Below are 14,863 nucleotides of genomic sequence, written 5' to 3'. Positions count from 1 at the left end.
TACTATACAGTAAACACAGCGACGTCTGTACACGTGGCCAGAAGGCATGGCCAGAGGAATTGGCTAGAGGTCACGGAACTAAAGGTCGTATTTACATATGATCACATTCCCCATTGAGGGCGCACTATATATGCCAATACAAGCTACACAAAAGACAGCTACACAAATGTTGTGCTCTTCAGCTTTATTTGTAACATTGAAAAAGAAAGAAAAACGCTGTAATATTGACTTAAATAGGCACTTATGAGCCCCTGTGGCCGTACTCAACATTTGATTTTAATCAGATTACCGATTTAACATGGCTTCACATTTGGTGACGTTTGACACGCATAATGAGTGCATATGTCGTCATAGGTTTCTTTTCGAGATTACTGGCACAGTGTTGGTCGTGGCGTTACCTGCTCTACGTTTTAATCGGATATAAAATCACCGTGGAAAAGCACAACAGTTGAAATCCAGGATTAGTTTGCGAGCTGTTGGAATTCCAGGGCGATAGAGGTAATGGTAATATGTTTAAAGGAAGTGATAATTTCCAGTTTTTTTCTGGGGAAAGGAGGTTGAGATTTCATGCAAGTTTATGTGAAGATAACTGTTTGGGAAGGTGACAACGGTGGGAGAAAACGAAACCAGTACTAGTTCATATTACTTGTGCACGGGACATGAATCCCAATGTCTTCAATTTCAAAGGATTTCATGCTGTCTCTCTTTACTGCGTTTATTATCAGCATACACATACAGGCACATGACGATGTGCTAGAAAGCGTTGAATTTTGCCAAATTCCCGCCAATGAGCTACTTGTTGGTTTGATATGAACAGTCGATGTCATTTAGAAAAAACAGATATCACTTTGAAACCTACATCAACGCTAAACACGTCATCATATTAGGTATAATCCATCATTTGTGGCCGATCAACTATCAGCTGTAGTAAAACTGAGGAAAATACATATTGATGTCACGAATCTTTAACCGAGTACAGTATGGCCATTTAGAAAAACTATTTTCGTTTTTATATGAGCCTGCATATGTGTTGAATAGTGTAATTACAGTCGTGCCGGTGTGCTACACTCATTTTATCGTTACAAAAGCATTGCGACATGGGACAGTACCGTCGCTTTTTATTACGTCATTTTCAATTTTGAGGGTAAATTTATGCTCTATGTTCTGTGAGGTTTAGTCAACATTGTGAGGGAGCTGAATGTAATCGCCGAGTAAGGTTGCACTAGCTTTCGTTTTGTCTTCTATTGAACTACGGTCTTTTCTTCGGAATTGTGGGTAGTTGATACACATTGTCACACCCACAGTTGATATTTAACGAAAGCACTATTTATAGTTTAACGATGTCATTAAACTCAAAGCGGAAGTAACGTGCGTTTTTTCTAATCGAATAGAAGAGTTTGGAAGGAAACAGAAGGTCGGCGATAGTTACATAACCTTTTTGTCTTAACATGGCCTGGCAGCGGCAAAGAGAACAAGGTAAGAGCGCCAAAATAATTTTTGTTAGCTGGTTTGTGTCACAGGCGCTGGTGAAGTCAGGTGCGTAGCAGTGTGATAAACCCCTGTATTGCCACAAGAGCCTGCAGTTAGCCCTAATCGGCGATGCAAATTCAGCTATAGTATAGACCATAGACCGCTTGCAGTTTGCACATGGGTATTTAAAAGAAGGTATACGAAAAATGTCCAAAGAATAAGAAACTTGCAGTCCCTGCTTTGTTTGACACAACGTGTGAAAAACTATTGCTTGGAAATGTTGTTGTTATTCAAAGATTCTGGCACAGACGCGTGCATAACACAGTTGGTCTTATCATTATTCTTATATCAATACTGAAGAAACATTCCATTGCCAAATAACTGGCCATCAAGGTAATAAACACGTACCAAATGTAGTTGAACAAAATGGACCCAGTATAAATGAAATTACATGAAGTCATTTGTTGTTGATAAAGATTTTCCGTTTGAACCGAGTCTTGCCTTTGCGTGTACTGACTCGCGTCAAATATAGGTTAAGTCACACGTCGATAAAAACGCTACTGACCAAAGTTCAAAAAGCCTGCTTAGTCAGTATTGAAACTTCAACGGGTGTAGTTTCATGAAGATGCGATACTAGTCCCAAGTATTTAATGTAAACCCTGATCAAATCGAGACTGCTCCAACAAAAGTTTGTACGGTAAATGAGGATATTTGGTGGAATTTTAGCTTGATTATCAATAAGTGACTACAAGGCAATTACCGACTGAATCCACAGATTTTCTGCACCAGTCACCGTATACCCTTGAACAATGGGTGGTAAGCAACCTTCAACCGACGGAGGCGTTTAACCAATGTTCCAAAGATGTGGTGGACAGGCTCATAAACTTTCTGCAACACAATACGCCATACAGCGTCAATCGAGTGATCAAGGTAAATACATCCATGCGCACAAGTCACTTGTAACATGTTAAAGTTTTAAAACAGTGGGTTAAAAGGACAATCGCTGTAACGTTTAGTTCTGGGAAACTATTACATTTCTTTTTTTCTCTATAAAGCGTGTTAGAATACTAAGTACTAGACTAACAGACACAACGCCTTGGGAACAATATGCAGTGTTAGTGTCCACCAATTGAATGTAGTGCGGACTGGAATTCAGGTATACATTCACCAGTAATCTAAATATGCCCATATATGGTCAAAGGGGCGTTCCTTGGTATGCAAAATGCCCATGTGAGGGCACTGTTTTTAAAAAGCGGCCACCCGCTTAAAATCTATGATTCGTTAGATTTTCTCTTTCCATGGTAACTGTGACAAAATTGAAACAGGTGACAGTATACCTTTAACCAACTATTATATTGTACACTGCAAAAGTCGAGAACCAGGTATTTGAACATGTTTTTGCAGTGACAAGTTACTGTATTCTCTGAACACAACATAAACGATTTACAATAGAATTGCATCAACACGTACACAGGTAATAGAGTTTTAACTACATTAAGGTTGCTGGAAGTCACGGAAGGGTAGAACTGATTAATTAATATGTTACACTTTTATCGCAGTCTGGTTCGTTTGGAAAAGGCACCCAGATAAAAGGACATGCAGATCTGGACTGTGTGATGATACTCAACGACTTGCGTAACGTGGAAGATGTTAAACGACGTCTTAGGGGGATTCTACAAGACCTGGCAAGACTACTTAGACAGTCGAACTGGGCCACCACGATTGATATTGAGAAAACTACCCGTTTTGCTGTGCAGTTCGATGTCACTGTGACAGGGTATGAAAAGTTGTCAGTTGACCTGTTGCCAACCTTTGACTTGTTCGGCCAAACTCCATCCCTAGGTGAGTTTCACCGTCGCAATGACACCAAAGACATCTCAACACAATATTTGCAATCGTTACCCTGCACGAATTGATACAATCCATCTCCGTTTTTCAGCGAGTATACATCACACAAACATACACATTTTGCACACATAAAATAATTAACTGATCCAAACACTAACACGGAGGGAGGGTGCTGAAATAACGGAAGATTGTTGATGCAAGTCTATTAGCACTTTGAAACTTTGTGTTTATCCCGAAAGCTCCTTTTCTTCGTGTTAAAAGTCAAAATCGGCTACAAATGTATAGACACTACTCCACAATCTCCACATCTGATTTCAATGACATTTATTTCGGTGAAATTTAGAAAACAAATTAAATGTGTAGTACCCTCAGGGAATAAGAGATAGGCAGGTGAGATAAAACGACTATTGGTCCATAAAGAAAATTAGCACAATTTACTGTGACATCAGAGATCATTTTAATACATATGATATCATAAGTTTGAAAGCAAAAATACTTTCACTTAAAGTTCTCTGCCCTAATATGTCAATGCCAACGATGCAGTTCTATCTAACTTAACTTAACTTTTTAAAGGAATGAAAGAGCACGTCTTCAGCCGCATGATGACGTCAGTCAAAGGGGATGACCCACAATACTACTCGGCAGCAGCAAGCGAGCTTCAGGTCGAATTCATCCGGAAACAACCAGCGAAACTGAAGAACCTGATTCGACTGGTGAAACACTGGCGGAAGTTTGTCGTCATGCCACAGGCGAGGGATGGGATGTATCCAACGTCATATCCGATGGAGCTTGTGACGATTCACGTGTGGGAGAAATCAGGGAGGCCACATGACTTTAACATGGCTGTTGCCTTCAAAGCTGTGCTCAACCAGATGGCCAAGTACCGCGACCTGAACGCAGTCTGGTATGAACATTACACCAAACCCATCGCCGATCAAGCAATGAGATATATGGAAAGGTAATGAAAAAAGTTAATACAAAACACACCAGTAATTTGAAAGACATGATGTACTACCACGATGAACTGTTTTTTTTGTTTTCATTTTCATTCATGTTGATCTCATTGAAAATTTTGAGAAGAAGAAAAGAAGACAATATCAGCTACCCTACATACTGTAAGATTAACAAAATGTGCAGTGCCTAAATGTGTCATACAACTGGAAAACGGTCATCTGTGGTCAAAAGTACTCGAGTCCGTCTTTTCAAACAACGCTCTGCTACCCAATGGTTTAGTCTTAATGAACGATGATTGTAATATATAAATGACTTTATATGAAATGGATTTTTGTTTTTTATACAGCTTTGGGAGCAGATCTGGCAATCCGTTTCTTACTAGACTAGCATTAAAGGGCAAGCAGCTGTTCACTTTTGTTGATATCTTCACTATTTTTTCTTATACCTGTCAACTGCAAAGTTCTTGTTCTGCTCTCCAAAACATGTTGTAACACCAAATAGAATAGAATAGAATAGAATAGAATAGAATAGAATAGAATAGAATAGAATAGAATAGAATAGAATAGAATAGATCTTTACTGAACCTTATTCCAGTCTGGCATATTAGCACACACAATATTTCCAGTGGCTTGTCAACACAGCGTCTGTACTTATTAAACTCACTGTTATTGTTTATATTTGAATCCTAGTTCACTTTAACAATAACAATTGAGTCTACACATCTACTGCTCGCTGAGTCAACAAGATGATAACTATTTTTCTAAATTAACGACAAAAAATGGTGAAAGTCAATAATTACGCACGACACGCAATATTGTCTTAAACTATGCCGACCTTGTCATTTTTTACCAAGTATGTGTATCCTTTTCCAGGCCTATTCTGTTGGACCCTGCAAACCCGACAAACAACGTGATTCGAGCGAGTTCCCCTGGCACCTGGGATCACGTGGCACGTATCGCTGGCGACTCGATGGGAAAGCCATTGCTGCAGAGCGTTCACATCTCACCGACCCTGCGATAAACTAACATATGAACTCATCAAGTTGTACAACCCGGGATTGGTCAATTTTGAGTCAAAATTTATGAAAACACATTACATTGGCGTCTTTGCACTAGAATAAAGAGATTCATCAAGTTGTAGAACCCGCTATTGGTCAATGTATGGAAACCATATCGCATTGGCGTTCTTACACCAGCATAAAGAGATATTCACCAAGTTGTACAACTCTGGAATGGTCGATTTTATATCAAAATTTATGAAAGCATGTCGCATATTGCGTATAGTTTCTATACAACCTCTAATTTTATCTTTAAAAAGAAATAATCGAAAAATATGGTGTCACATCAGTGATTATGCGTAATACGGCTTTCAATATTTTCTCATTGACCTGATGGTATCACGCTATCGGTAATATTCGAAATCAAGAGACGATATTGATATATTTGTTCATCAGCACATATTTAATTTGGCAAAATGTATCAAGTAGCCGTATTCAATCTACCTAAGTAATGTATTCCATACCACGGACATGGTAAAGTTTGACCCGTTTGATCAGTACGGCATCATTTCAAATGTTCAGTATCAAGAATTTTAGCAAGTTTTTTTTAACTATGTATACATATTTAGCTCATGATGTGACCATGTAGTAATGTTAGCTTTCTCTTTCTTATCATAAATAATATGTATTACTTATATCTTGTGACAAATTCCGAAGACAGCGCCGCGGTCCCATGTCACGCTCTGAAGGTAGTATAACAATTATTGCTTTGACACAGGATCGAGTGTATAAAGAGAAATTGCATTTAAGTAAACTTTCGATATAGATTTGTATTTCATGTGTAGGTAGAGTCTGCAAGTCACTATGTCCAACAGTGTTTTTAAAATAGTTCTCGAAACTTTCTGTAATTAGGAATGAAATAGAACACGAATACCACTTTGTTGTATGTGGTTTGTTCATGTGTTGACAGTCAATAAAGAAGTATATTCCAATAATGTATTATAATCCACAAACTGAAAGACGTTTTATTCAACTAATGACTATTGATAATCAATGCTAATATTTTGCAGCCTTTGGCTGCTTACGGATCCCATGCAACGGGATTAAAAAGGAATTGCATGATCCCTCATGTATGTGAAAAGTGTTATTTTAATTTTCTGTCAATTATTACATTTCACAAGTTATCTTTAAGTGTACTGGACCGATGGTCTTATAATAAAGAATAAAGACCAATATCAATACCCTTGGAAGAATGTCACACATATGGTTGTATAGGTTCAGAACAGTTTGGATCGTCACGGAGTATGGCTATTATGATTCTTCTGAACAGTACAGGGACAGTCAGTGACACCTAGGATAAACTGATAAGACGACAGCGGAGGCGATGCCGTTAGCCGTAGTTTGGAAGTCAGTCGGCTTGTATGTAAAAGCAACTGTAGCCAAACGTTCTTAAAAATCGCATGAAGTGACGACAGCTTAATATTAAATGCACAACAGCCTTATACAGATCACGACGACCGCAAGCGATTGTTCACTTCTTCTACCCCTCTATTGTGTGTTTTAAATAAATATTCATATTTCAGTCAAAAGAAAGTTTACAAATAGGAAAACATTGATAAATGTACCGAATATTATTGTAATATATCAAACTTTAAATTTATCTCGTAAGTATATATTCTCCAAGTACGTTTTTTTTTCGGTTGACTATAAAGCATTCTACACTGTGTTACAATTAAAACTCTTGAAAGAAAGTAAAGTTGAGACTTTCTTTTCACACTGACTTTCATGAATAAATCTCTTGGTGACCACAATAAAACATTTAAGAATTCAGGCAGACTGAGATCTCCCAACAAAATCTGCTTTGCCGATACAATATTTTGAAAATATTTGACACGGGTCTTACAAATACTATTATACTAAATTCTCTTAACACTTTACATTCATACGACAGGTGTATGACATGCGGTTTCAACCTCCCGATGGCAGAAACCTTTGAAGGAATTTTTTATGCAAGCTGTATATTTATCATTAGAATATTATGATTTAACTTCTTTTTGAAAGTTTGTAACACCTATGTTGAAAAGATTGTCAAAATATAACTTTAGAGGAGGAATGGTAAAATACTTTGGACCGATATTGGGGTGTTTTTTTATTACATTGAGTCAAATTCAAAGAGACATCGGACCAATAATACACAAACTTTCACACTCATTTTCAGCATCACATTTTGCCATATTGATATTTCGCTTCATAACTTTTGGCTACTTTAATGCATGAATTGTGGCCAATCACCTTAAGAGTGTACATTGTGGAGTAAATTTTAAACAAGCTTCAAGTTCTGGACATTCTCAGCTCTATTAAACAGTTGACCAATTAAAAGAGACCAGCGTTATAAAATTCTTTATGAAAACTGATAAGTATGACATCCCGTTCCATGCAGTCCTTTAAGACGTTTAAGTGTTAAGTGTGGAGATTATCATAACTCATCCACTTCCATCTTTCCAAGCCAGGCTTCCTGGCATTCAAGTTACCTGTCAGTTGAAAGACCTTTTTATTGCCCCTTTTTGTTGGGAACCGTGTAATTATCTCATATGTTGAATCAAACTTGCCATTCGGAAGCCAAAAGATGTAAATTGAGCGTCTTTATGTCTCACATCAAGTACAAATAATCATCAGTTGCAGCTGCAATTTTCAACTGCGCATTTCAGATTATCGTTTTATTTACTGTCGACTGTGCTTGAATATTGTAGTCTCTAATTTGCTTTTATTTCATTCAAGCAATGATTTTTTTTCCATTTATCCATGTTTGTATCATTGAGGAATGATATGTCACAGTCTCTTGCTTTAATAATAAGTGGAAATGTGTTTCTTGAAATCGACCGATTGAATACGGCTTCACACCTGGTGACCTTTGACTTGCATAATGAACACATATGTCGTCATAGGTTTTCTTTTGATTACTGACACAGTGCTGGTCGTGGCGTTACCTGCTCTACGTTTTACCTTGTTTCCTTTGGATATAAAATCACCGGGGAGTCTCAACAGTTGAAATCCAGGATTAGTTTACGAACAGTGGAAAAGCAAGGACGATAGAGGAATGGAAGGAATTGATTTTAACCTCCTTTTTTGGGGTGGGGTGGGGTTAGGATCAAGCAATTTTCTGTGAAGCTAACTGTTTGGGAAGGTGACAGCAATGGAGGGAAACGAAACCAGTTCATATTATTACTTGTGTTATTAAATGAGTTATCTTTTCACCCGGTCTGAATTTTTGCAATCAAGTTCAGTTAGATCTCGTGACTCAGATTTTTTTTCTTGAGCGTTTTAATCGCTATGTTTACTTTCTGTGGACGACAATCACGCTATGTGTGACGTTACAGACGAAGTAATAACAACACTTGATTTTCCCTGATGGTAAATATTCAAAAGCCTGTCCTCATAGCATTGCACAGTGACTTGATGCGCAATCACAGTACTACCTCAGTAGTCTATCTGAACAGTTAATCTATAGAGGTTGCAGAGGCAGTACCGTGACCGCGCATCAAGATGTTCTTCAATGCTATAGCTGTAAGTATATCGACATATTTCTGGGGGCCCTGCTACAACTGCGTGGATTCGGCATAAATACAGACCATCATTCAGGATTCCAGTGCTGTTGGGTACTTTTGCAAGTATACCATGAGTGAAATACTAAATGTTATCAACAATATTCATAATCATAAACTGATCAATAACAGGGTTTGTACTAAACTGCGTGAATTTGGAATAAATGTAGTGATCGTTATTCAGGATTCGAGTGTATTATGGTAACTTTGTATATATACAATAATGACAGAAAAAAAGTTTTATCAACAGTTTTCATAATCATAAATTTATTAATTTATTTTGCACTGTTGCTATGGCAAATAACGCCTTATGACCTTCTGTTCACGCGTGGGAGACAACGGAGAAACTACTTAATGTTAACGTGGCTGTTGCCTACAAAGCCATGCTTGACCTTTTTTGCTAACATTATTACTTCCCCGGGTGATTGACTTCGTCCGAATAAAACACTAGGTCAAAAACTCATGACACTTTTCCTCTTTACAGATGTATTTTATGAAGCTATTATTGAAAAGATATCAGAGAAGTGGAAATAATTAGACCAAAATACGTAACATTGTATATATATATATATATATATATATATATATATAATATATATATATATATATATATATATATATATATATATATATAACACACAATGTATGTCCATAAGCAGTCTAATCACCCGCCAACCATTATTAATCACACACCTGACGCAATAAGCAAACGCATCTCAATAATATCTAGTGATAATCTTTGATAAATATAAAGGGGGATACAATACAGCGCTAAACAAATGCTAAAGGCAAGCGGTTACACCGAACAAATTGAATTCACCAAGACCAACCAATCAGCGAGGAGAAACAATAACAAGAAGCGTTATATCACGTGGTTCAACCCCCCTTTCAGCAAGAACGTGGAAACTAACATCGGCAGGAAATTTCTCCAACTTGTCGATAAATATTTCCAAAGGGATCTAAACTTCACAAGATCTTCAACAGAAACACGATTAAAGTGAGTTATAGCTGTATGAGGAATATGGCAAGTATAATCAAATCGCACAACAAGAGGGTAATCTCCGGAGAACAGCGTAAGGACCAACCAGCTGATTGCAATTGCAGGGTTAAGTCGGCATGCCCCTTGAAGGGTAACTGTCAAGTCAAAGGCGTGGTGTACAAGGCCAACGTATCAACGGAGGACAACGGAGAGAGGGTTTATATCGGCCTCACTGATAACACCTTCAAGACGCGCTACACTAATCACATGAAATCGTTCCGCAACGAGAGATACAAAAACGACACCGAGTTATCAAAATATGTATGGAACTTAAGAAATAAGGGACAAGACTTTGACATTTCATGGTCAATCATTGATAAATTAATAAAGAAGGCAGTTCAACCAGTACTCCTTGTCTTCTAATGATCTTTATTTAAAAATACCGACGTTTCGGCAACACACAAGTTGCCTTCTTCAGGGCAAAAGCTGACAAATAAAAATGAGCACAAACAGAAGTAAAAATCGGGCTGATAAAAAGTAAACTGAGAGTAAAAACGAAATAAATTGAGAATTACAATACTTGTGAAAACTGGAATTACAGTGAGTGAAAACAGCACAACTACAGTTGTAAGGAACGAAATTAAAAATCAGTAGTGATAAAAAACAGTGAAAAGCGCTATGACTAAAAATTAAAGATCAATAAGCCTTTTGAAACAAGAATGGTGGTTGAAACAAAGGTACAATGGAATGAAACTGACCTGGGTGCGGAGAGTGGAACTGTACCAGCTGAAGTGGAGGGTCGGAATGAGCAAGTTCATGGTGAAGGGACTCCTAAGACGGAAAAAAAAAGTCTGAACTAAGGGGTCCCCTAAGTGGTTGGAAAAGGGGAAGTTGAAACGCGGTCATAAACCCACCCCAGTCTCAGAACATTTCAATCAACTCGACCACAGTCCATCACACTTCCAAGCTACTGGTTACACAAAGTTCACACCACAAACACCCGAAAAAGAAGAATATGTGAACAAAAATACATTGTAGAAATTGACACACTCACACCCAAGGGCATTAACCAAAGAGAAGGATAAAGTACTTTCCCGTGTTTCAACTTCCCCTTTTCCAACCACTTAGGGGACCCCTTAGTTCAGACCTTTTTTTCCGTCTTAGGAGTCCCTTCACCATGAACTTGCTCATTTCGACCCTCCACTTCAGCTGGTACAGTTCCACTCTCCGCACCCAGGTCAGTTTCATTCCATTGTACCTTTGTTTCAACCACCATTCTTGTTTCAAAAGGCTTATTGATCTTTAATTTTTAGTCATAGCGCTTTTCACTGTTTTTTTATCGCTACTGATTTTAATTTCGTTCCTTACAACTGTAGTTGTGCTGTTTTCACTCACTGTAATCCCAGTTTTCACAAGTATTGTAATTCTCAATTTATTTCGTTTTTACTCTCAGTTTACTTTTTATCAGCCCGATTTTTACTTCTGTTTGTGCTCATTTTTATTTGTCAGCTTTTGCCCTGAAGAAGGCAACTTGTGTGTTGCCGAAACGTCGGTACTTTTTAAATAAAGATCATTAGAAGACAAGGAGTACTGGTTGAACTGCCTCCTTTATAAAATTATCTATGCCATGATCCTGGTGTGTTCCCGCACTCTGCGTGTTGCTTCTATGGTTGTAGTTGGACTGACTCTTTTTAGAACACTCTATTGATAAAGCATTGGACTACTGTAACATGAACAAGCGATGTAATCTTTGTATATCAGAAAAGTGCACATTATCAATGCTGACAAATCTACACTGTTAAACAAACGCTCTGAGTTGGTTTCAAAATGTCGCCATCAAAACAAAATTATTTATCGCATTTTAACACTACCTACAAATAGAATGGTTCGTCCCAATCATATTATGTAAGAGTGTCGAGCTTGTAATCCTTTCACTCTATCTGAGGATTGCAAGATGCATGAAACTTAAGTAATAGATTTCATTACTTTGTACTTGAAGTAATCTTTTTATTTATTATTATATATATATATATATATATATATATATATATATATATATGTGTGTGTGGTTGTGTGTGTATGTGTGTGTGTGTGTGTGTGTGTGTGTGTGTGTGTGTGTGTGTGTGTTTCAAATTAAATTACACACATCAAGTTACAGGGAGTGAGTCTCAGACCGAGCATACGGGTACGAGTTTGTATACTGTTGTTTCTCCATATCATCTCAGGCGACTACCACAATTGTGATAGTCGCCTTGAGATATCGCAGTAACTTTTTAAATGTTTCTGAAAAAATGTAAACACCACTGAAGCAAATTAGGGAGAGTAGGAGTTTTTAATCTTTAAAACATGTCAAAAGAGATAGGTGGCTTATAGCTGAAAGATGCAATATTACGAATTACCCATAGATGTGTTCTATCAAGCTATTATTGAAAAAAATATCGAAGTGGAAAGAATGAGACCAAAACACGAAACATTGTATTATTCTTTGTGAAGGTACAAAGCCCTAAAATGTGGCATACATACATACATACATACAAATTAAATTACACGGAGCAAGCTTACAGGCAGAGTGAAACTTCAACACGACTGGAACTAATTTGGGAGAATAGTATCTTTTATATCGTTCAAATTTATCAAAAGTGTTTGGTGCCTGATAGCTGAAAGTTACAATAGACATCAAATCAGGTCCAATAATCGTTATCATTCAAGGGTAACTATGAAATTTACCAGGTCAAGGAACATATAGATGATGACAAAGGCAATAGGGTCATCTTGAACCACGAAATAGTGGTGGTGCCAGGTGTCCGGAATGGGTAAGGGTACCCTGCCAGCTAGCTGCACCCGTCAAGATTGACTCAAAGCGACAAATCCATTGTTATTTGGTGAATTCACCAAATTACTTTTGTGAATCAATATTTGGTATGCTGTCACTCATCATTCGAGAAACAGACAGGTCATATTTTGATACAACATCTCCGTATCTACCATAGAACTTCTTAAATGATTTCACTAATCTACTTTCTGAGAATTCTTGCCTCACTAACTTTTGAGCTAATAGGCTGTGTCTAACTCGAAAGTCTTCATATGAATTGCATGCTCTACTGTATCTAAGGAGTTGTGAAATATACGCACTATAAGCTGGAGATGATGGTATATTGCTTGACAAAAAGGGAAAGTTTATGATTTCAAAATTGAAATTGTCTCTTTTGTTACAGCTAAGTATATAGTGCATTATGTCTAATTTCAAACAATACGTCTAGGTATGATGCCGAGTCCACACTGATGCCGTATGTTGTGGGTTCGAACCCGATTGAAAACTAGCCGTATTTTCAGCATTACCCATAAAACAAGCGAATTGCAAATACGAACAGTAGATGAGCTTAAATTGACTAAATGAATATTACTACAATATCCTACTTTACCAAATTAGCTCAAAACGTGTTCTCCATACAATACAATATTCTATCAAAAAAACGCAAAAAGTAGAAGACGTTTTGTGTCCCTTTTTCTGAATCAACGAATTCGAAGTCAACACAACTTACAGACCTGATTCCTATTATTGGATACAATTGTGAAAACGTGCAAACTTGGTTCATCTATTAGTGTATATAAAGCGACAAGACTTTTGTTTTGCGTACATGTTGATTGTGGTTAAATCCAAGATATCGATTATGTACACCATCTTAAAGCGATAACTATGGTGGAAGAGACAGGGAGAGACAGAGACGCAGAGTTTTTCAAGGCTATAATTAGATGAAAACGTTTACAAAGGTAATGTTAATGTAATCAGAATCAAATAAATGATTGCCACATAAAAGTGGAACAGTAACACTGTCATCAGTACCACTGAACTTGTTACGGTCGTGATATTTGCTTGGACAGAGCTGCACTTGTACCAACACGCAAAACCAGATATCAATTTGGAACTGACATTGATCATCATTGGGCTACCAATGAAGATGCGCTGACGATGAATGCGCAAAACAAGTTTCAAAAAGAATGGTATAAACGTTTAAAACGCATTAGTATTTCAAGAACTACATGTCTTGCATATTAAACAGCGTAAGTATTGTGAATTGATAAAGTACTCTCAAACAGCCAACAGAATGCAGAAAGACTGCAAATCAAGGGTTTTAGTTACGTAAAATTCAGAGGCTTTTGTAGTGATGCCATATGGTAATATTGACAAAACTAGCTAGATGTTGATTCCAGCACATTTTGTACATAATCTGCATTAAAAACTACATAACTAACAATATTAAGGCATAACGTTTCGTTCCTTGTCATAGTAGGATTTAAATGGTTTAGATAAAGTCTTTCATTAAATCAAAATATTCAACTTCAACAATTTGCAAAGTTTGGAGAAGTTAGAATGCAATTCAAAATTTACTCATTACAGACACTGGGGTCCTTTTAGCCAATCAAAATCATTTGATTTTATTCAATCAGCGTTCTGCATGTTTCCAACTCAAATTACTTCACTACTTGAGTCTGATGTTATCTCAACCGTTCATTATCAGGATTCGTATCGTAATGTACCAACTTGCGGTTTTGACATAGAACTGATTCACTCGCTTCTGTTTCGATGCAGTTTGACTCAACGCAGGAGTCTTCTCATCATTAGTTAACTGACCCACACAAAGTTCGAAATCTTAATATATAATGTACATCAAATCTAAATCTAAAGTAAAATCTTTACACCTTCTTTGCTAAACAATGTAAAACCAATTGTTTTGTAGAATTTCAAATACAAGTTGAAAGGTATAAAGGTTATCCTTCAAATATTAACTGACGTTTTATCATGTGCAAGGTAACAGACTCTCAAAACCTTACAATTTTAGAAATTGTGTAAAGCCGAGCGAGCAAGTTCAGCTATGGATTCCTAATTGTTGCAATTGCAAAGAATATTTTACGGATTCTGCATAGATAGTAATCAGTCATCCTTTACACATAAAAGACAAAAAAGGGAAGGAGTGAAATCAAATAAGTAAAAGTGACAAGCAAAACCTTACG

At 37.0% G+C, this 14,863-nt stretch overlaps 1 protein-coding gene across 2 annotated transcripts; it reads left to right on the top strand.

The window, feature by feature from the left end:
• The first annotated feature begins 294 nt into the window (after window positions 1–294).
• On the top strand, window positions 295–6,783 carry LOC139140065 (2'-5'-oligoadenylate synthase 1-like). 2 transcript variants are annotated; one of them, XM_070709072.1, is made up of 6 exons: window positions 295–498; window positions 1,392–1,476; window positions 2,246–2,400; window positions 3,030–3,312; window positions 3,892–4,276; window positions 5,145–6,783. In XM_070709072.1, exons 2-6 carry the CDS (start codon window positions 1,449–1,451, stop codon window positions 5,290–5,292), a joined length of 999 nt encoding a protein of 332 aa, XP_070565173.1. In that variant the 5' UTR covers window positions 295–498; window positions 1,392–1,448; the 3' UTR covers window positions 5,293–6,783. The 2 variants fall into 2 exon arrangements, with proteins under 2 accessions (XP_070565173.1, XP_070565174.1); XM_070709073.1 differs by having other exon boundaries at window positions 388–498; window positions 1,395–1,476.
• The last annotated feature ends 8,080 nt before the right edge of the window (window positions 6,784–14,863 follow it).

The sequence above is a fragment of the Ptychodera flava genome, chromosome 9, assembly GCF_041260155.1.
Source record: "Ptychodera flava strain L36383 chromosome 9, AS_Pfla_20210202, whole genome shotgun sequence".
In the NCBI taxonomy this organism is placed as follows: Eukaryota; Metazoa; Hemichordata; class Enteropneusta; family Ptychoderidae; genus Ptychodera; species Ptychodera flava.
This window is presented reverse-complemented; position numbering and strand designations above follow the sequence as displayed.

Bases quoted from the DNA above. Each gene is read 5' to 3' on its own strand.
- LOC139140065 (XM_070709072.1), top strand. From the start codon at position 1,449: ATGGCCTGGCAGCGGCAAAGAGAACAAG. The intron at 3,313-3,891 runs GTGAGTTTCACC...AACTTTTTAAAG, and splicing joins CGGCCAAACTCCATCCCTAG to GAATGAAAGAGCACGTCTTC. The intron at 4,277-5,144 runs GTAATGAAAAAA...ATCCTTTTCCAG, and splicing joins GCAATGAGATATATGGAAAG to GCCTATTCTGTTGGACCCTG.